This window comes from Phaethon aethereus, assembly GCF_964289735.1.
Source record: "Phaethon aethereus genome assembly, chromosome: Z".
Classification (NCBI taxonomy): Eukaryota; Metazoa; Chordata; class Aves; order Phaethontiformes; family Phaethontidae; genus Phaethon; species Phaethon aethereus.
In genome coordinates this window covers 69665975-69688103 of record NC_138577.1, presented here as the reverse complement: position 1 = coordinate 69688103, position 22129 = coordinate 69665975, and the positions used below count along the sequence as shown (strand labels likewise).

The 22129-nt window shown below is 39.0% G+C and overlaps 1 protein-coding gene across 1 annotated transcript in view; it reads left to right on the top strand.

Annotated features, from left to right (window-relative positions):
• SRFBP1 (serum response factor binding protein 1) overlaps positions 1–22129 on the top strand; it is a gene marked incomplete at both ends in the record, with an annotated part of 84720 nt that overhangs the window by 43607 nt on the left and 18984 nt on the right. Inside the window, one exon of the mRNA XM_082013633.1 lies at positions 16289–16360. Coding sequence (XP_081869759.1) covers positions 16289–16360 — 72 coding nt within the window. The remainder of the gene's footprint in view (positions 1–16288; positions 16361–22129) is intronic.

Here is a 22129-nt window from a genome sequence, read left to right as displayed (position 1 = left end):
GCTGGCGGAGGAGCTTGCCAAGCCACTCTCCATTGTTTATCAGCAGTCCTGGTTAACAGGGGAGGTCCCAGAAGACTGGAGGCTTGCCAATGTGACGCCCGTCTACAAGAAAGGCCGGAAGGAGGATCCTGGGAACTACAGGCCTGTCAGCCTGACCTCTGTTCCAGGGAAGATTATGGAGCGGTTCGTCTTGAGAGTGCTCACAGGGCATGTGCAGAACAGCCAAAGGATCAGGCCCAGCCAGCATGGGTTCATGAAAGGCAGGTCCTGCTTGACCAACCTGATCTCCTTCTATGACCAGGTGACCCGCCTAGTGGATGAGGGAAAGTCAGTGGATGTTGTCTACCTGGACTTTAGTAAAGCCTTTGACAGCGTCTCCCACAGCATTCTCCTGGAGAAACTGGCGGCTCGTGGCTTAGACGGGTTTACTCTTCACTGGGTGAGGAACTGGCTGGATGGCCGAGCCCAGAGAGTTGTGGTGAATGGCGTTAAATCCGGCTGGCGGCCGGTCACGAGTGGTGTTCCCCAGGGCTCGGTTCTGGGACCAGTCTTGTTCAATATCTTTATAGATGATCTGGATGAGGGGATCGAGTGCTCCCTCAGTAAGTTTGCAGATGACACCAAGCTGAGTGGGAGTGTTGATCTGCTGGAGGGTAGGAGGGCTCTGCAGAGGGATCTGGACAGGCTGGATCGATGGGCAGAGGCCAACTGTATGAGGTTTAATAAGGCCAAGTGCCGGGTCCTGCACTTTGGCCACAACAACCCCATGCAATGCTACAGGCTTGGGGAGGAGTGGCTGGAGAGCAGCCCGGCGGAAAGGGACCTGGGGGTGCTGGTTGACAGCCGGCTGAATATGAGCCGGCAGTGTGCCCAGGTGGCCAAGAAGGCCAACAGCGTCCTGGCCTGTATCAGGAATAGTGTGGCCAGCAGGAGTAGGGAGGTGATTGTGCCCCTGTACTCGGCACTGGTGAGGCCGCAGCTTGAATACTGTGTTCAGTTTTGGGCCCCTCACTACAAGAAGGATGTTGAGGTGCTGGAGCGTGTCCAGAGAAGGGCAACGAAGCTGGTGAGGGGTCTGGAGCACAAGTCTTATGAGGAGCGGCTGAGGGAACTGGGGTTGTTTAGTCTGGAGAAGAGGAGGTTGAGGGGAGACCTTATCGCTCTCTACAACTACCTGAAAGGGGGTTGTGGCGACGAGGGTGTTGGTCTCTTCTCCCAAGTAACTAGTGATAGGACAAGAGGAAATGGCCTCAAGTTGCGCCAGGGGCGGTTTAGATTGGATATTAGGAAAAATTTCTTCACTGAGAGGGTGGTCAGGCATTGGAACAGGCTGCCCAGGGAGGTGGTGGAGTCGCCATCCCTGGAAGTGTTCAAAAAACGTGTGGATGTGGCGCTTCAGGACATGGTTTAGGGGACATGGTGGTTCTGGATTAATGGTTGGACTTGATGATCTTAAAGGTCCTTTCCAACTTAGTGATTCTGTGATTCTGTGATTCTGTGATTTTAATTTAGAATGAGAAAACAACTGACAGCCATTCCTACTGTTTTATTTCATTATGATAACAAAAGTAATTATTTTTTTTTACACCAAATACTGCTTTGGATTGCATGAAAAAAGATGGGCTGCATTTCTTAAATATCAAAGTCAGTAAAAATATCACCCGCTTCATTTTCAAGGCTTCATTGTTGACAAGATACTTAAATAGAAACAGTTATTATGTGCTTTTTTCTTATGCACTGGACTCCTAGTTACAAAGTGAAAACAGGTCACAAAAGCAGCTTTTTGTTGGATTTGAGACAGCTTAAGGAAAATATTAAAGTAGGTTCTAAGTAAAGGTTGTCAACTATCTTAAAAATATGGCTTGCAGATGAAGCTTTTTCCTCTTCAGTCTTGCATAAGAATTTTACTATATTATTTTTTTGTAAGGATGCAAAATAAGCTATTTTCACTTTTTAAAAAATATGGCTTGCAGATGAGACTCCATCTCCTTTCTGAAATCTGCATAAGTATTTTTATTGTTTATTTTAATAAAGAGGCAACCTTTGCAGGAGTACAAAAAACAAATTAATGCAACCCATATGCCTTAATTTATTAGAAAATTGAACAGTGACAGCAAACCAAATCACTTCTTGTTGTTATTATTAAAAATAATGACAGAAGTGTCAGCATGTTTCTGCTCTCATTTTGAAAATATTTATGCATATTCCAAATAGATACTTTTTTGTTGTTCACTTCTTTCATCATCCCAACATGTATTTCACTTCAGTACACCAACTTGGGCCTCTTTGTTAACCTTCCTCATAAATCATCTGAACCTGAGATATAAAAGAATGTTTCTGTAAGCACTGCATACCTTTTCTTTACATTTTGGCCATCCCATGCTAAAGTGTACTAATAGTTGCCAAATAAGATGGTCCTTGTGAGATCTCTGAGGCAGTTCTAGTTAATTTCTCACTGTATACTAGCTGGTCTTTGTACTTAATTTATTCTGGAGCAGCTAAGACTACTATCTCCAGTAAGCAGTGAATCTCCTTAGTATGGTCGCTCAGTATTAAACTATCTCAATATCCTTAATCAACTCTACTTTTGGGGACTCTCTGAAGAAATTTCGCAGAGAAGTTAGGTCTTTTGTTTTTCACAGCTATATTGAATACTACTATTGAATATAGTAGTAAAGGTTTTATTCTTATTTCATCTAATTGGAGGGGTTGAGAGAGACAAAGAAATTGGTGACGTACTGTAAATGTCTTTATAGTCACTTGGAAACTAATTAATTCAGAGTGGTGCCTGCAGCTGCTGCAATTCCTTGTTCCAATTGATGCTGTTATGTGTAAAATCTTATTTCCCCCATGGTTGCCTCCTGCTTACAAAAAAAAAAAAGTCTGTTCTGGGAATGTAATACTAATGTAAATATGACTTCAGTGCTGGACAGACTCATTGGCTTTTTTATTAAAGAATGGATTTAGTGAACACATGGATGAATAGGATGAAGCAGAATAATTGTACCTTTAGGAGATGAAAGTCATGCTTTGCAAATCAGTGAGAGTTCTTTGAAGGAATAACTACATACAGTAGATGTTGCTGATTGAGCCTGTATATTGTTTTAAATTTCCAAAAAGCTGTTGTCCAGCTTTCACCAAAGCATCTGGTGGGGTTTTGTGTTGGTTGGTTGTTTTTTTTTTTAAAAAAAAGCTGTTCATGGATATGAGTTTTCCTCTTTTAGTCACAGAGAGGAATATGTGGAAGAGAGGATGGTTAGCTTTCTTAGTGTTGGAAAGCTTAACAGTGGAGTTCTGTGGACATCAGTGCTGGAAATTATTCAGAAATAGAAAATGAATGACAGAGTTTCATGATCCAAAATTTCAGGATAGTGAAGTTACTAATACTAAGACACTGCAGAATAAAATTACAAAACTGACTAACTGGGCAATAAAATGTCTAAAGATGTTCAATAGTGATAAATGCAAAGTAATGCAGGTGGTGGTGGTGAGAATTACATTTTCAGTGGTTCATTTTCACTGGATTGAAATTGGCTATTAACAGTGAGGAGGTGGATATTTGAGTTACCATAGATATCCATGTGAAAATGCTATGTTGCTATTCAGTGTCTTCAGACAGAAGACAGTCTATTCCTGTTTGAATCAATTATTTTACCATATGCTGCATACGTTTTCTTAATGTATTTTAAAAAAAAACCCGCACACACCCCCCCAAAACAAAACCCAAACAAAAAAACATAAAATAAAATCAGTAAAAGTATAAAGAAAAATGTCAAGGATGATCAGAAATATGGTGTAGCATCTACAGAAGGTGTAAAAAAACTGGAACAGTATTCCCCAGGATACAAGGTGATCTACAGATGTTGGAGGTTTACACAATTCATGTCTTTGTCATGGATAGTTCTTTTGCACTTTGTATACCAATATTTTGCTCAGGAGCTTTTAGCAGCCAATGTGGAAATCTGCAGGCACTGAAAAAAATTTGTGTATTTTAACGACTTGTTACCAGATCTCTTCTTTCCACCTTTACCCCCTCACTCTAGGCAAATGAGATAGCAGGTTTGTGTTGCTCAAGTTTCAAGATCTCTAGGAAAGGAAAAAAAATAATGTTCTTTCCCATGGCGCTTTAAGAAACAACTCGGGGGGGAGTACTTTTCCTGGAGATAGTGCATACTGGGAAGGGGAATGGAAAAAGGAAATTCTTTCTTTCTCCATTGTGTCTAATCTTTGAACTCTTTTATGCCCTCTGGAAGCAGACAGAGGGGCTGCATATATGGCTCTGTGCATTCACACTCTTCTACCTCTCTCTGCATCTGTCCAGGTTCTTTTGTCTTCATTATTCCATTCTGTTTCCATATCTATTTCAAACTAGAATCTAGAGGGTGGCGATTATTAGCTGGATTGCACTCATTTGTCAGTCACTGTCTTCATTGGGAATGTTGTGAGAATATTGCACATCCTTTTCCTGGCTGCTTTGGTGACAGTCTTGCTGGCTGAAGCTCCTGCTAGGAGAAAGGAGGCTAAACTGAGAAAGACGCGGCTTTCTGCTAGTTGTGCATAGCGTCCCCTTCTGACAGGTAACGCTGTTTTTCTTTAATTTTTACAAAAACAGTTTATCTGGCAACCAGCGATATTGGCAACGGTTGTGAATACCGGGAATAGTAATTCAAAACAAAGATAATTCCAGCCAACACAGGGCTGCTTGAAAATATGTTAACCCTGAAACTCCATGTGGTTGTTATTTTAATATTAGAAAAGCAGTGTCTAACAAATTGCCAGTACAGAGTGAAATTACAGATTGTACCAGTCCAAGTGAACACTGACATTCAGAACTAAAAGATGTTTGAAGAAAAAAAGAGTATTCAAATAACTATAGTTTTGGCATCATCATGCTTGCTGTACTGAATAACCCAGTGAGCTTGTTTTTTCCTTTTGTAACGTTTCTTTTGAATGCTTGTAATTGTAGTTTACTTTCATAATACCTTCTACTTCTGAAATTGTTACAAGATTACAGACCTGTTAACTTTTTTTTGTATCCCATGGTGAAAACAGTGATGTTGCTCCATGAATGTGGCTACTGAATCAGATGGGAACCTCCAAAATTAAACAATTAATTTAATCTAATTGACTAAATAAAATGCCAAGTTCACAGTGTTCATCTCGGTAGACTGATGTAATTGCTGGCATTTGACTTGCATACCTCTTGAAATATTGAATTAGTTTATAAACGTGGCAGAAAAGAGCAGCCTATACTTGCCAAATAAAGTTTGGGTATTTTACAACAGCTTAAACAAACGAGCCATGTTAACTCTTCTTTTAGGGAGTTGTTTTTTCATTTTGTTTTGCTGTTGAACTGTGTGACTAAGTAGTCTTTGCCTCAGCTTCTTGCTCTGCTTTTAAGAGAGCTTGTACAGCATAGCAGAGTAATGATTTTTAGCTAGAGGAAGGTAACCTTTTGGATAAAGCTGTTTATAGGAATATTGTGTAGCTTTGTTTTATGAGTATTTTAATAAATTTAATTTTCCAGAGAACAATAAAAACAGAACATTATAAAACTTCGTAGTGTGAAACTTAGTAGATGAAAACTCACAGGTTGACATTGAATTTCACTTGGATCTAAACTGAGACAGCAATACTGTAGACATTTAGTAATGTTTAAAATCGGTGCCAGCAAAAACCTGACACCAGTGTAGTTTACAAAAAGAACAATTGCTAGGCAAGTTCCACTTGAAATACATTCTTGCATTCCCAATGATTAACTGTAGTTTTGAAGTGCTCTTTTTTTAACAGGTTAGTAATAGTTAATTCCCATCAAAATCAAATGTCCTATATTCATCTAAAGTGAGATGGCTGTACAGCTTTTGATTTTTGGGGAAGTTCTGTTCTGGTAATTTCCTCTAGTGATTTCTTTGGTTTTGTTATTTTAAAATGGGAATTAAGTTTTAGTATTTTTTCTTAATCTGTTCTGTGGTATTCCTGCCCAAGTTGTTATCAGTCCAACAAGGCTGAAAATTAATGATTTCAAAGAAGATTATTTTTTATTTTGAAAAGTCATATATGAAAATAAAAGGCAAGTTAAAATACCATTAAATTCTATAAAGCTTTTGAAAATGTAAGGCAATCAATGAAACATGCAATGACATTAAAAAATACAGGAAAATTTTTTTAGTGTATACTTTCAGAAAATTAGCAACTGTAGAACCCTTTCTTTTTATGCTTTCCTTGCTCTTTGTAATACAGAATCTAGATATTTGATAAGTGAAAAATACTATAATTACTGTAGGACATAATAATAATAATCTTAAACCTTAATGATACAGGGAAATGTATTTAAATTATAATTCACTTAATTTGTCTGCAATTAGAGAGAAAATGTCTTCATTTCTACTGGATAAAACTTCTGTTTCCAGTATGTGATGATATAGAATCAAGTCATCCAGTCAGGTTGCCGGGAAAAGCTTTGTTGGCTAGACTGATGGAACAAAAAAAGGTCTATGGAATCTTTTTTTGTTGTGGTTTTGCTTTCCTGTGGTTGTCTGTTCTTTATGACACAGGTATTTACAGTAAAACTTGACTTCTGTGGAAAGCTAAATCTGTACATCCGCATCCTTTGAACATTTATCAGCCTTACTACGTTGGCTGTAAGCTTAGCAAAAGTTTAACTTCTTGAAGTAATTTATTAAAAGACGATGTCATTCCTGAGAATGTACAAACTTCTGAAATAGTATTTACTCAAATAATATTGGTAAATATTTGTAATACTGATAGTATGAAGACAGTTTAATAGTGAGAAGTTCCCACAACATGCAGAGCATTGCTAATTGGAAAGACATTCCTACCCCCATTGTAATGTGACATGTCATTTTCACTTAGAAAAAAGAATACATTAGTAATATGCTGATTTATATGTCTTGTTTGTATTAATTTTGAGTGCATGTATGCCTCAACATGCAGTCTTTACTGTGTCAGTATATTACATTATACTAGATGAAAAGTATTGGGAATCCATCTTCCCAAACACATTCACCCCACAGTGGGTAGCTATTGTCTTCTATGGTCTCTATTATCACCCAGTAGAGTATTGTGTTTTTCTATAAGCTTTATATGTTTGCATCACTTAGATTTTGTGTCCATCTGTAATGTAAAAAGCAAGGATTTATGCCAGTGAGGTGCCAGTGAGTCACCAAAGGAGCCATGACGAGCTCCCAAATAGACTCCCTCAGATCCCCTACCTGAAAGGTGCAGGCTGTGGTGTAAAACATTGAAAATCCTGAGCGTTGCCTTGCCAGGAGGAACAGCGAGTCAACCTGAGCAAGGCAGAGAGATCTTTAACCTTAGTGTGAGTAGATAAAGCATATATTGTCTTTTACTTCTTTACCTAAGCATTTTATAAATGTGTCTCTGTGTGTTTTAAGTATTACAAACAAATGCTTTTAATTGCATTTTATTTAAATCTAGCATGAACTGAGTGTGGCTTGGGAGGCATAACAAGGACCTTGTCTGTGTAGTATGGGGGGATTCTGTAAACCGGGGTAGCTGAAGTGGAGAAATTACCCAGCACATCCTCTGCCCAGAGCCCCAAGTATGATTCACCCAAGAATGAATCCCCATTTCAGCTGCCTGGGCTATAGGGAAGACTGACACTTCTAGGAGTGGTGGGTGTGGGTTTTTTTCCAAATGACTGTTTAGGGGGCAAAAAAAAAAGTCAGGAAAGCTTTTGTCACAGAGATACCTAGATACCTAGATACTTACTTGACCCATGAAGGGCCATAATATTCTGAACAAGTCACTTGGCGGTCTGTATACCTTCTTAATTTTCTGGGCATCAGTCAAATTCAGACCTTTGACAGCAATGGCCCAAACAGTGCTGTCCTAGACTCCCTGTGAATCAGTCTACCTCTAATGAGACTGCTACTGGCTCTCACTGGGTTCTTACCTGTGGGTTGAAAACCTCAGTCCACCTCAAGCGGTAATTGAAACTCTTGGTAACAGTGACATAATGCTTTCACATCCACGGACGTGAAGCATTACGTAAAGTGTCTGTTTGCAGCCTGCTGCAACAGGAGGCAATGGCAGGTCTTTTTAGAATTGAAATGCTGGATTGAATTCCTGATGAAAAAAATCTGGTTTTTACTTGCCACGCTTTCAGACTGCTATTTTTAGTAGAAATGTATGGATGCAAAGACTGGAGATTTCTAGGGGCTGCTAGCAACAGAATTTTTGGTATCAAATGTGCTACTGTATCCATTTACATTAATGTATCAGCTTATATTTTTGTTAATTAGGAATGAAACATTTTAATGATTATCCAATCTATTTCTTAGCACCAAGTGAAATAAATGGCATGGTTGCATCATTCAGGCATTCTCATGTTGTCATCTGGCCAGAGGAGATAAATGGGTTTTCAGGGTTACTTGTCACAGTCACAGGAAATCATTAAAACAAAAGTCCAAGTTTTTAGGTGTCAAAAGCTCTGCTGCAGAAGGTGCAGTTACAAACAAGTAGCACATACAGTGTTCTGAGTTTACCTAACACCAGGTTACAGTGAAGGAAACTTGAGAGAAATCAGTAGACCTCTCTGGAAGGATTTTATGTAATTTAAAGGTGGTGGATAAAGATGAGAGTAACCTGGGTTGCCTGGATTCCATGGAGGAAAAATGTAAAGCCAAATGAAAGATTAAGTTTCGAGAAGTAAAGAACGGTACAGGATCTTTGTCTAGAATGAGACTTCTTCTGTGTGATATTACCAAGACAGCTACTGCATCCCATTTTATTCCTGTTTTAAAATTTGTAGTTAAAAAAATGAGAACAAAGGCAGAAAAGACTTGCAGAGGTTACATATGGACAAATTTTCATTCCATGGTAGATGAAGTTCAGGACATTTAATTTCTCAGAAGGGGGCTTGAGAGGTGACACTAATAGTTTGTAAGTACTGGCAGGAAGGCAGCCAGCTACTCGAAAGTGCTTAATTTTGTCTGTGGTAAAATTGCATAGTGGTTTTATAACAAAGCAGATATCTCAGTCTAGCACTGATCTGCTTAATAAATTTATTAATAAGCTAAAGCCACACTTAAGTAGACAATACCAGATTTTTACTTACCAGTTTAAATCCTCTGTCCTGCTGTTCTGTTTATTAATTTTATCCAAATTCCTCTCCTGGCAATACTGTGCATCTTGGTTTCACATCTGGTAAAATGGGGGCTTGGGGGATATGGGTTGGGCAGTGGATGTATTTTATTTTTTTACGTAGGCAGAGTGCCACTTAGTTTGTTATGGTGGTCCACTAATGAGACTTGCGTCTGTAGAAATTCTCGTGTGTGTGTGCATGTATATGAATATGTATTTGGGTCACAGTTACTGACAAAGGATTTGGATTTGTAAACTGTCAGGGGAAAAAAGTGTCACTTTTTCTTCATAATCAGTTTGGTATAGCCAATTAGATTACTGCATTTCTTGAAAACAGGCCTTCATAGATGAAGCAAACTTGTACTCTTATAATGGATTTAGTTTCTTTTTGAAAAGCGTATAAACTTCCAGGTTAACCATGGCTGATTTATTTCACTGCTTTGAAGATATCCTGCTTGTAAGTGTGTGATCCCATTTTTGTGTACTTTGACAATGGTAGTATTTACACTAAGAGTCATAGACTCCTTTTGCACTGAATGACTAAAATTCTAAACTTTTACAGACTTAGGGGAACAAATTGGTTATGATAGGCTGCCATGCAGTAATTAAATTATAAGGCAAATACCTGTTCTGAAATTAGGTTTGTGGTTTTTTCCTTTCCCTTCCTCCTCACTAAGCAGCCTAGAAAAATGACAGAAAACAGCAAAATGAGACTGAATGCTGTGGAAAAATATAAGAAACTTTGCGAAAAAGTAGTCTTAAATACCTGTTCAAGGGTAAAAATTGTGGTAATGTTTTAAAAGATATAAGCGCAGTAATGCACAAAGTACAGTTGAGATGTCACCTGAAATGTTTGATTTTTAGTATGGGTGTTTTGTTATCTACTTGTATATACGCTGATTCTATTACTTATTTTTTATAGAAATCCCTCCATTTTAAGACAGAAGTCATATTACAGAGGTGGTATATCTGGAGTGATTTCATGAGGAAAGATTTAACACTCATACAGCTGTGTATGAAAAAATCATGAGGAGAATGAATGAATTGCATGATAAAAGTCAAAGGAAAATACTAGGCAAAACAAAATTGAAATTGGGTAGTTTTCAATAGTGTGAGGACTCCTAAATTGCTTCCACAGGCCAGTACTGGCAAACTTTTTTTCCAGAGTCAACTAAAACTGCCTTAGAGAGCATAGTTGGGAATACATTTTACGTGAATAGTCTTGCATTTCTGAGATTTGTCAAAGCCTCATCCAACAGGGTTTCTTTGTGTCTTTCCTGACTTCCAAAGGCTGTTCGATAAATTACATTACATACCTGTTAAGTTAGAAAATTTATCTTCCTCAGTATCACTTGGATGAAGTGTTGTCTGAGTGACCACAATCAACATCAGCATGAAATCATGTTTTCAGATGCCATTTATGCTTGTCACACTTCTGTTCCATACAGCCTTTCTGTGTAAAACAGTTATGGTTTGTTTAAATAAATATATAATCTAAAACACACTCAAAAAAAAAAACCCAAACTTTGCTCTTCTGAGTTTCTGTAAGTAGTGGGGTGAGCTCTCTGCCTCTGGTACCGGGACTCGCTTCAGAGCTGCATGACTGCCCCACAGCTAGCCCTGCTGCGCACCGCCTTATCCATTCCTTTGCCCCAGCACCCCGTTTTCCCAGCCCATGCCAGTCTTTGGCCACCCCTAGTTACTTTTCCCACAAATTTTGTATTTTGGTGTGACTTCATAGGTGGTCTTGGCTTTGTGTGCTATTCATGGTTACCTCGGTACCATTAACCTTGCAAGACATTCTCCTCCCTCCCCCCGATAGCTGCCCGGTACTCCACCTTTCCGGGGAGCTTGTCTGTTTTTCACATCTCTGCCGTGTGATCTGTAAAATCCAGCCGCTTTGTCAGCTTCTCGCATTATCTGTCACATCCAGCAGTTTTCTTATGTCACGTCCAGTAGTTTTTCACATCCTGTTTATTCAGCTTAATCTCAGGCCAAGGCCTAGTCATCTGCCTGCAGCCATGATGAGGTCCAACTGGCTGACAGGTCGGTTCGCCTGACACCCCCCCACCAGAGCACGAAGCAGCTGCTCAAGCGGCCAGTGCCTGGAGGAGTCTTAGTCTCCACATTGTGAAAATTGTTGAAAAATTGTGCAAATTCCAGCTGTGAGAGTCAGACTGGTGCTGCTGCTGCCGCTTTGTTGCCCTTGCCACATCCTTCCAGTCTCATCTTAGTTGCTCCAGTGGCAGTTGTTGACTCAGCTTGGGCACCAGGACAAAGAGAGCTACACTCTTGTGCTTTGGGTTGTGCACATCAGAGTCATAGAACAGAATCATTAAGCTTGGAAAAGACCTTTAAGATCATCAAGAACAACCATCAGCCCAATACCACCATGCCCACTAAACGATATCCTGAAGTGCCACATCTGTACATTTTTTGAACACCTCTTGCTCACATCCCTTTCTCTTAAAGGGATTCGTGACAGAAGTTGAGATAGGTGTGCAGTCTGTAATTAAAAGAAAATTAGTGGTTCCCTCATTGCCTACTACCCGTTACCTATGAGCATGCCAGCATTTGCCAGCTAGGGCACTGGTGCTGCTGGTGCTTGTAGTGTATCTGAAAGTCAGTAGATCTTGTTGTAATGGTAGTCTCTTTCCCATGAGAGAAAACATGGTCAGCATGCATGGGAGAAGGGTCTGTTGATCCCAGCAGTTGTTTTTCATCATCCCTCAAGAGGCAGTTGGTACTTCAACACCTTACTTTTAAGGCTTTTTTTTTTTTTTTTTTTTTTTGGTGTTTGAGGGTTGTTTAAAATGTTTGTCAGAGGGGATTTTCAAGGAGAGAAGGAGAGTGTGTGTGTGTGTTGGTTGGTAGGGGGGCTTTGTCTGTATCTACCTAATTTGGGATTATTGTGGACCAGATACTTCATAAAGTAACACGCTTACCTGGTTCCCTCTTAACTATTGTATTCCCTCTTCACTTGGAACCTAACACCTCATTAATCTTGGAAAATTACTGGCACAGGGTGTTATGATACCAGGTATTAACATGGTTTCAGAAAGCAGCTATAATCTGTGAGGGCATATGGAAGGTGGTGAGAGCATTCTTCATTCTGGCCTCCAGTAGTGGACCTTTTCAATGCTAAGGGGATAATAAATGAAGGGGGAAGGGGTGGACAAAAACAGAGAGGAACCGAGCTTGTGGACAAGGGATAACAGAGACAGTGACAAAGACAAAAAGTCTCCAGTGACTGAGTAATGGGTCATTAAGAAATTACTCTTACAGTTTTGGGAAAGGCCAGCATGGACTTTGTAACTGATACGAAGGGGAAGGAAGATGAACATGAGGATTTGGGGATATGAGAGTACCTGTGGACTATGTGAAGCTCACTAAATAATGTTTAGGGGGCATAGGTGGGAGCGGGTATCAGAGAGGCCAGTGCCAGTCAGTACACTTACCTGACCAAGCCCTGTGTCTGATTGCCACAGTCTGTCATCTTTTTATAAATCTTTTCTTAACTCTCTATGTAATCTCACTTTTTATCCTGTGTGTGCAAGTGCTGTAAGGACTAGGTGCCTTAGACTGGCGGGACTGGTATGAGTGGATATGGGGCTAGCAACTGAAGTCAGACCAGGGGTTTGGGTGCTCCAAGCCTAGGGAGTCAGCAGCAGGAGGGGGTGAGGGTCCCTGCTCCAGCCATGGGGGCAGGAGCAGCATGTGTCCCAACTGGGAGGAGAGTGACATTGTGCATTGTGTTTCCTGGGCGCAGCTACGGGTGAGACTGGGGCCAGTGAAGCAAGTGAGGCTCTCAGCATAGCATCTGGACTGGGACCACGGGTCACAGCCTGTGTGCCTGGTGCCTGCTGCTGACAGGGGCAGGCAGAGTGTATTTTCATGTGGTTTGACCCCATGTGTGTGTCTCTTTGGCATCCATTGTAATTCATTAGCAAACTTCCAAGTTGGACTAGCAGGGAGTGGGAGGTGCTGGGACTGGGCAGGTGTATCAGGTGCATAGAGGGCCTGTGCCTGTGTTTGGGAGGGACGTGTGAGCATGGGCTCATGCTTTTTTTTACATGCTCACCTCTTGCCTGTAAGATAAGAGTACCTGTGCATGCATCTGCCTGCTAGTGATGTGCTGCCAGCCCACAAGTAGGAGGCCCATGAGATAGGTAAAAGGGCACTGGACACAGGCAGAGGGGTGTTAGATGGGCAGAGGTGTATGCTGTGCTGATATTTGAGGGATCCATGAATGTGCATGTTGTCATGAATCTAGAGGGGATGGAAGGGGACATACTCTCAACAGTGAGCTCAATCCTGACCTGACGAAAAGGAGGAAGGAGTCTTGGCTGGCTGTATTTAAGTTTATGTGAGTCCTGGGAGTGTTACATGTGGTTGTTGTTGAAGGCAGTGCCTTGTCTGTAGCAGCTAGCTGCATAGCTGAGTTTCACTACTGGTTGAACCGGTCAATGAGAAAGCAACTGCCAGGTTGTAGGCCTGGGATGGAGACCTCCAGGTCTCTGGATGCACCAGGATGGGATTCAGCAGCAGGGCAGGAGGGATCCCTGGACTGGTCCCGGAGATGCTGGAGATAGCAGCCACTTAGAACCTCCCTTAACATAATTGATGAAAGAATATTTCATAATATATTGAATCTCAAAAGTTGAGAAAACTGTCATGGGAAAAATATCACTATATCCTTCTTCTATTTTCTTGTTTGCTGCTGACCATTGATAGACACAGAAGAAAGGTTTATTTATTCCAATAACTTGACTTACATGGCTGCTTTTACAAGCAGCTTGTTTTGCCTTAGATTTAAGAGAAATGAAGGAGATGCTGTATAAACTTGGGGGGCTGAGCCTTAACAGGAGGTTCTTGGCCTCATTCTGTATACTGTATACACATTTCAGTGAAGCTCCATTCATGACTTTACATTCCAAACTGTAATTTCTTTCTCCATTATTATGCAAGATTCTGCAATGTTAAGGGAATTCTGCGATATTGTTATATAAAAATTAAACCTTTGACATTCTAGCGTAGGGATTGCTGAAGTCTACCTGCCTCCCTTCTGAACCAGGTTGCTGTGTTTAAATCCTAGAAAGGCAGAAAACAGGCAGTTGTATTTGTGATGGAGGTCATATGTATTATAACCTCTTTTTTTAATAAAGCAACAACTTGATTTAATAAATAGCATTGAGTGCCAGAGCTTTATTCATAGCCCCCAACCAACTATGTGACAGTAAGCATGTCACTTAACTGCAGTGTCCTACTTTCACCATCTGTGAAACACTTTGGAAAGTCATGGAAAACTGAATCATAGGTCTTTTCCATCTCTAGATTCTATTAGGTCATCCAACTGTCCATCTGCCAGTAGAAGATTGTTTCCTACATCCACCAGTGTTTTTCCAGTCTGGATTCTGTCCTCCAAGTGATTGGGCTTCCACCAGTACCTTTGGGAGATGATTTTGCAGACTTCTACACCTCATTGTCAAGAAGCTTTTCTGACATTCACAAAAAGAGATTTTTTTGTTGTTAATTTAATTTCATTCTGTTACTTTATTCCCATTATTATATGCTTGCTCATAGTTTTAAGACTTGCAATTTATGCAACACATTAAAGACCTAGGTAAGATGCAAACTCTCTGTAAGGTATCTAATATAGAAAAGGAGGGACAATACAAGGTTTTGAAATGTAAGCTATGACCCTCTAAAAGAAAGTAAGCTAGTTGGTTCTTCCTGAAATTACATTTAAGGAAGTGTGCAGACAGCTCCAGATTTAGGGCAGAAACAGTGTAGAATATGGACACTTAACAAGGGAGCAGGATGTTAAATGAAAGCGTTGGAATACTTATGAAGGGTGATTAAGTAGGGAAAAAGAGAGAATGGAACAAATATAATTTAGTTGTTAACATGATAGTCTTTCACTATTGTATAGTACATTTTTTTCCTAGACATTTGCAAATTATCATGTCCCCCATAATTTGATTTGTATTTGAATCTTTGCTGAGATTAATTATTCTGAGCCAATAGTTAGAGTAGTTGCTTTTAAGGACTTTCAGTTAGCATCTTTCTTGTCCAGATCTGAGCATAATGTTAACTACAGGTGCAGCCCAAGCACCTGGACATGTCTCATTTTCTCAAAATACAACACTTTGCACAGGCACTTCCAATTTAGGTTTTATTCTTCTTTTATTGACCACAAGTGTTGCAAAATTACTGTATATTTAAGTCATCTACTTCCCTACAGTTTTAGAAATTCAGCAGATAGTTTTCTTCAGGTATTGAAGCCACCAGCATTGTGATAATAGGCTATAGGTGTAGATGAAAGCTGTCAGAATAACTAGGTTTCTCTGTACAGTTTTTCGTTTTTCAGAACTATGGATGTGTGGAAGTTATTTGGTGTCTGCCTAACAGTAGTTAAACTGCTTTTAAAATGGCCATCTGGCAAACAACTGGTATGTAACATGATTTATTTGATGCAGTGCCCTAGGAGAAAAAAAACAATATTCAGTGCATTCAATTGATAAAGTTAATAGGGCATTTTGTAATACAACATGTATAAAGTGTGTATTTTAAAATAATGGGAAATCTGTCATGGGGGCATGTTTCATAAAATACGCAACTTTTAACAAAATCTACTTGTCCAGGATTTTCATTTCTCTATTTCAGCTGCCAATGGAAATGCTTAAGTCCAGGAATGAAAACTACATGTGTAGTCAGTCTCTTCAGAAAACAGACTTTTTATTTTCTTCCCAACTTAATTTTCATTGTTTCAAACTTAGATGTTCACATATGCTGGTAAGTTCTCATATAACTTCAGAGTCTAAAATAAGTGGGTCATTCCAAACCTTCCAGAGTTTATTGGTAGCACAACAATACAGGCAATGTAAACATTTTTGTAAATAAAATCACCCTTCTGCATACTTTGCTGTTGAAAATCTTTATTGCCCTCAGTAGTAAATAGATACAGTCAGGTTAGGCATAAGTAATGTTTTGGAAGTCAGTAAATGTAATATTTACATTCTCTATATAGCTAACTGATTTTCTTCCTTTAAGAGGTCAGTGGGAGATGCCATCAAGTTAGACTATTTATGAGGAAGGTGAACCTTAGAAAGATTTCATAAAGACTGATCATAAGAAGAATAAGTGTATCTTTTGTCCACAGGAATTAAAGCCAGATGAAGTTACCAGACTTGCTCTTAGGACGGAAGTTAATTTTGAAAGTGTCTGCAGAAAGGTAAGGCTGCTTGGTTTTTGTTTTCTTTCCCCTGCTGCTGTGAGTGTGAGAGTGCTCTGTAGGAAAAGGTGCACGTATGGGTGGGAGTACGTGCATTGGCACAGTGTGTTTTGTATGTTATATTGCATCTTCATTGTAGATATTAATTCCTTTTCTAAGGAAATTCATCAACTAGGACATACCTACCAAAAAAATGTATAGCTGTTTAATATAAGTGGCTTGTCATCTAGGCTAATCCCTAGTAACTGGAGTAGCGTAATAGTGGTTTCTGAGTCTTTATAAATAGATTTGTTTTGTTTATACAGTATGTATACATGGTTCAGTTAGTATAAATAATCTAAGCTTTCAACAACAGTTGGAAAAAGACTCTAAATAGTTCTAGATGCAGAGAGAAGTTTCCATATGTGAACAAAACATGACAACTGTTAGCCTGAAATAAAGGTGGAATTTTAACACTGCTGTGGCTTATTAATTTCAGTGCAATGTTTCTCATGAAGCCCACTGATGGTACATTATTAAACATTAACTTTCTAACTAGTCATATCTGTAAGAGATGAAATTAGGACATACAAGTGGGAAGATGCTTGTTGAAATAAGCAGTTGAGGTTGAGGGTAGACAGGACACTTTTCTTTTAGAGTGAAGAAGAGCAGAAATAATTACCATTTTAAGGGATGTGTTCCAGAATTGATGCCAGAAGGCAATTCTGAATCAAAAAATATCAGTACATGAAATTGTGTATTTTCCTCAACATTATCCTAAATTCCTGTGGGTGGTCCAGTGAGGGAGTCTGAAATCTGAAATGTTTATAGTCCACAGGCTAGGTTTTAATGTACAATTGGGTCATTTCCTCCTATAATGGCGTTAGTTTGTAATACAACTATTCTGTTGCAAAGCAAGTCATGTGTGATGTAGTTCATCTATTAGCATTGTGTGCAGCATGATTTCCATGCTTTGTGTGAGCCAAATCAAGTTAATAGGAAAATATCATAGGAATTTGGTATTTCTGGAGCAGTGTTTGGATGGAAGTGTCTTACTGCTTTTCCTTCTCTTAATGATCGAAGAGAGTAAGGAAAAGGTCACAGATGCACTGACATAAAGCTAAGAAGCAGCATTCTTCATTTAAATTTATTTGACCAAGATTCTCCAATCTGAAAGTGAGCTAGTCAGAAAATGATTATGGTAATGTTAGAAAGGGTACAGAAGTGAAGATTCTGGTTATGTGAGGACACCTGGAGAGGGATTTCATGCTAGAATAGGGATGCTAAACCCAAACAGTAAGACATTTTGTCACTTTTTTTAGGAGATTCTTCTGCGAAGGATTCAAATGCATCAGGCTTATGCTAGTTACATATAGAAGACCCAAAGTGAAGTAATTGATGCTGTTGTTTTAAAGGATTTTATAGGTTTACAGCTGGAATTTTATTTTCTAAGAGGACAATTTTATTGCCAGGAATAGAGGAGGAATATTGTTAGTCTTACTAGTTTATTTTGTCCCGTTATTTTTGATATATTCATAGTCATGGCTGACTTATGCTTTCCATATTTACTTAAAACAGGCTTTTATTTAGCTGTAATCCTTGAAAACAGGTAATAAAGGTATCAATGGAATTGTTTGGTTTTAGAATTGTTGTTATTTCTGTTACTTTCTGCTGGTCCTGTTTTACAGTGGAGTCAAAGTCTGTTAGTCTCACACCTTGTAGTAAACGGTTCTCGTGTTTCAAATCAAGTTTATGGATGGGTGCTGATGCTTTTTTAAGCCCATAGAGGGTTCTTAACCTCACTGCAGTAGAAGAACATATACAATTAATGATTACATTGACAAGTAGTGGCTAAGTCATCATAACTTTATTCTTTGCTATTGGTTGACTATAGCATATTCCCAACTATAGAAGGCATCCCTTCTTGTGCTTTAACAAAAGTTAATTTTCCAATATGTTATTTCTTCTTTTCCCACAGTTAGTTATTAAACACACAATTTAAAAAAAATTGATTTTCTATCCCTAGCAATAATCTGTAGGTCACATGAAATGCAGACCACACTGTTTACCTTTTCATTAACTTGAGTTTCGAAATATTTGAAGAAAAACATCCTGTGGCTGTTTTCAATTTCAGAATAGGTTTGTTTTCATTGATAAAAAGCAATCTGCTTTTAATTCACTGTGGAATGCTGAATATTAGTTTTGCATAGTGAACATGTAGTCAAGATATTTGTTTAATTCTTTCTGCCCACTGAGATTTTATGTTCCATTACTATGTTTCCCCATATATTTTTCAGAATAAGGTACACATACTTTTCTACATAAAAAGAGTTTGCATAGATTGCAGTCAACTACAATAAAATTGTGCTAAGTGTTTAGCAAGTGGCGCTCTAACTTGAGTTCTTATGATTTAGCTGTCAATATTTCCATACTGATGATTGCTAATATGCAAATCAGATTTATGATAGTTGCAGAGTGAGTTGGCAAGACTCACCAGCTACATGACACAAGACTTCTTCCTTTTCTAATTTACAAAAATGTTATAGGGCTTACCACATTACTGTAAGACAAGGAGTAGGTGAACAGTTCTTCTTCGTGCACCTCTGCTGAAATACTTTTAATCCATTTTAATACTGCTGCTGCTGGCACCATTGTGGCACCATTGCTATCAACAGGTGATAAATTCTATTTTAAAAATTGTAATGAATGTTACCATGGAACTGCAACTAGACTTTATGTTGTTGGTACTTAGTTACAGATGTTGAAAAATGGAACCTGTATTTTCCAGGTTTTGACTAAGGTTTTGTGCACTTTCTGTACACAGTTGTGTACTGTCTGCAACAAATGTATTCGCCAACCATTAATAAAATTAAAAAACATGCAGCAGATCTGTTGTCTAATGTTTTTTTAAACTGATATTTCCAGCTGTGATTGCATTTTGAAGTGTTCCTTACAAGATATGTACCTGAACTGTTACAGGAGGCTTGGTTCATCAGTGTTGTGCTCCAGTATACCAAAGTTATGAATCAGAAGCTAATCCTAAAAATGCTGTTCATTACAAGCAGGAAACTGACTTGGGAACTGACGAAGGTCTTAGATGTTATCTTCAACTTATTGCTAACATAGGGTTAAGATAACTTCGGTTAAGATAGGCAGCATCGATAGGTTAATATGTATTAATATTTTTCCAGTAATAGAGAAATTATATGTGTCAGCTTGTTTCTTCAGGAAGGGGGACATTGGTCCACCTGTGAACACCTTTATCGTAACAGCAGTTGGTTTTGTTGCCTTGGCACTAGTGCTAACAGAAATTGACTAACTTATTGTAGCATCTCATTTAGTTTTTCTTCCAATAAATCTTTGGTATATAGGACATGAGGGAATGTGAATGACAGAATTCTGCTCCAGCATAATGGAACTCTCTACTACAAGCAATGATCTGGAGTACCATCTTGACTTAGGTCAAAATACTTCTTATTTTTTCAAAGTAATAAAGTCTATGTGCTTCAAAATTCAGCGACTTTAAGATAGGGGCCAGCATTGAAACTGAAACTGCAAAGAACTATTGCATTTTTCTTTGAGTAAAGAATAGAGTACCAATATACGTTATTGGCAGAGTTTGAATTGAGCACGTGCTTCTGGCTTGCAGGAATACTAACAAATATTCATAGATGTTAAGTACATCCTCTTTTTTGCTTTCAGATACAATCTTCACATAACCTTAGTAGCATAGTTTCCCTTAGTTTGCACTGAGCTCTAATCTGTGGTCCTTGAGAAGAGCACCAACTTTTCCTACAAGTCCTGTATTTTCTCTAATCCTGTTGTGTTTGAATCATGCAGATGCTTGTCTGCAAAGAGGATTCAGCACAGCAAATTTTGAGTATATTGTGATCTGCAAAGTTTCTTGGGGCCATGCCACATCCCTCTGAGTCTCAAGATTACTGAAAAGCTTGCCACAATTTCTAAGTGTGTTGAGAAATTTCTTCTAGACCAGAAATGTAAGCCATTACTAGCTCTTAGAAGTTTTTTTTTGCTAATGTAAGGCCTGCTGAGCTTATTTTTGATTGCTTCATGTTCAGGAACCAACTTTGTCTTGTTTGGAATTTAAAAGGAATTCGAAGGCTTTAGAAACAGGATCCCGGGCAGCTCATGCACAGCCGTAGAGAGATGTGCCAGGATTTGACTGAGCAGCCTGGTGCACAGTATGATTTTTATCATCAAAAGTCTAAGCTGCCTGATGAGGACAGCTGTACTTAACATGATTTTGGAGGGATGTCATTAGTGCTGTCTAGCTTCAGTCCAGATATTTTTAATGGATGCCTCAAGGCTGTTAATGCTGCAGTTAAAGTTCTGGGGGTTATTTCAGGGGTGAGCGAATTTAGTATATGTGGCTTTTTACTTGAGGTCAAATGAAGCTGGTGAGGGGTCTGGAGCACAAGTCTTATGAGGAGCGGCTGAGGGAACTGGGGTTGTTGAGTCTGGAGAAGAGGAGGCTGAGAGGAGATCTTATCGCTCTCTACAACTACCTGAAAGGGGGTTGTGGCGATGAGGGTGTTGGTCTCTTCTCCCAAGTAACCAGCAATAGGACAAGAGGAAATGGCCTCAAGTTGCACCAGGGGAGGTTTAGATTGGATATTAGGAAAAATTTCTTCACTGAGAGGGTGGTCAGGCATTGGAACAGGCTGCCCAGGGAGGTCGTGGAGTCGCCATCTCTGGAAGTGTTCAAAAAACGTGTGGATGTGGCGCTTCAGGACATGGTTTAGGGGACATGGTGGCGCTGGATTAATGGTTGGACTTGATGATCTTGAAGGTCCTTTCCAACGTAGTGATTCTGCGATTCTGTGAATGGGATTGGGGAACCAGCTAAAATACTAACAGTAATAAGAAAAGGTTTTCTGTGATTTATCAAATGAGAGTTCTACTGCATCACATGTGAGAAGACCCTTTTTTACATCCCAAACTCCTCCGTGAATTTACTGGATCTCTGGCACAGGACTAAGGAAGTCTTTGGGCAAGAAAGACATGAGAAAGAGGTAGAAAGGTATTTCTGTCCTGGACAGACAGGAACAAAAAGAAGAGGTTGGAGGACTGATTATGTAGTACCTTTTTTCCTTTCAAAAGAGTGTTTAAATCACATTAGCAAAATAGCATTTCTCAGATTCATATCACCTTCTTTTTAAACTATGCAGGTGATGGCCTGAGGTTAGCCTGTTTATCAGTCCACAACCTCTGTCTCCTAAGTAACCAAAAAAAGAGCAAGGATAGCGTAGTCACACTGCTTGTGTTGTTTTATGTTTTTCTTTGTAGATTTACACTGAAAATGTGTTTCACACCAACAATCTGTGAAATGCAATTTAGGAAGGGCTAGTAACTTTGAGGCATTAATTAACAGTCAGTAATTATTTGGAGCATCAGGTTCCCAGGAGTATATCACTAGGTTAAACTTTGGTTAGAAGACACTAACACATATGGTTACACAACTAATAAATTTATTCTAATTAATACACGTATTTATTAAGGAAATTTTAAACTTGATAGTGCTAGTACTTTTTAACTGTGTGTCAGGGAAGGAAAGGAAGATGTAATTCCTGAATGAAGTAGAACTTTTGATTAAACACATCTGCATCCGAGGAGGTACAGTCATATCTGTATTTTCTAACTTTGAAAAATATAAAGGTTTCTATTTTAGCTGACAATTTTAAATGTGCACTTGTAATCTTTGCCTTTATTTTAAAAATGTACTTTCTAGTGGAAAAGATACAAAAACAAAACCTCTGAACTCTCTGTGGA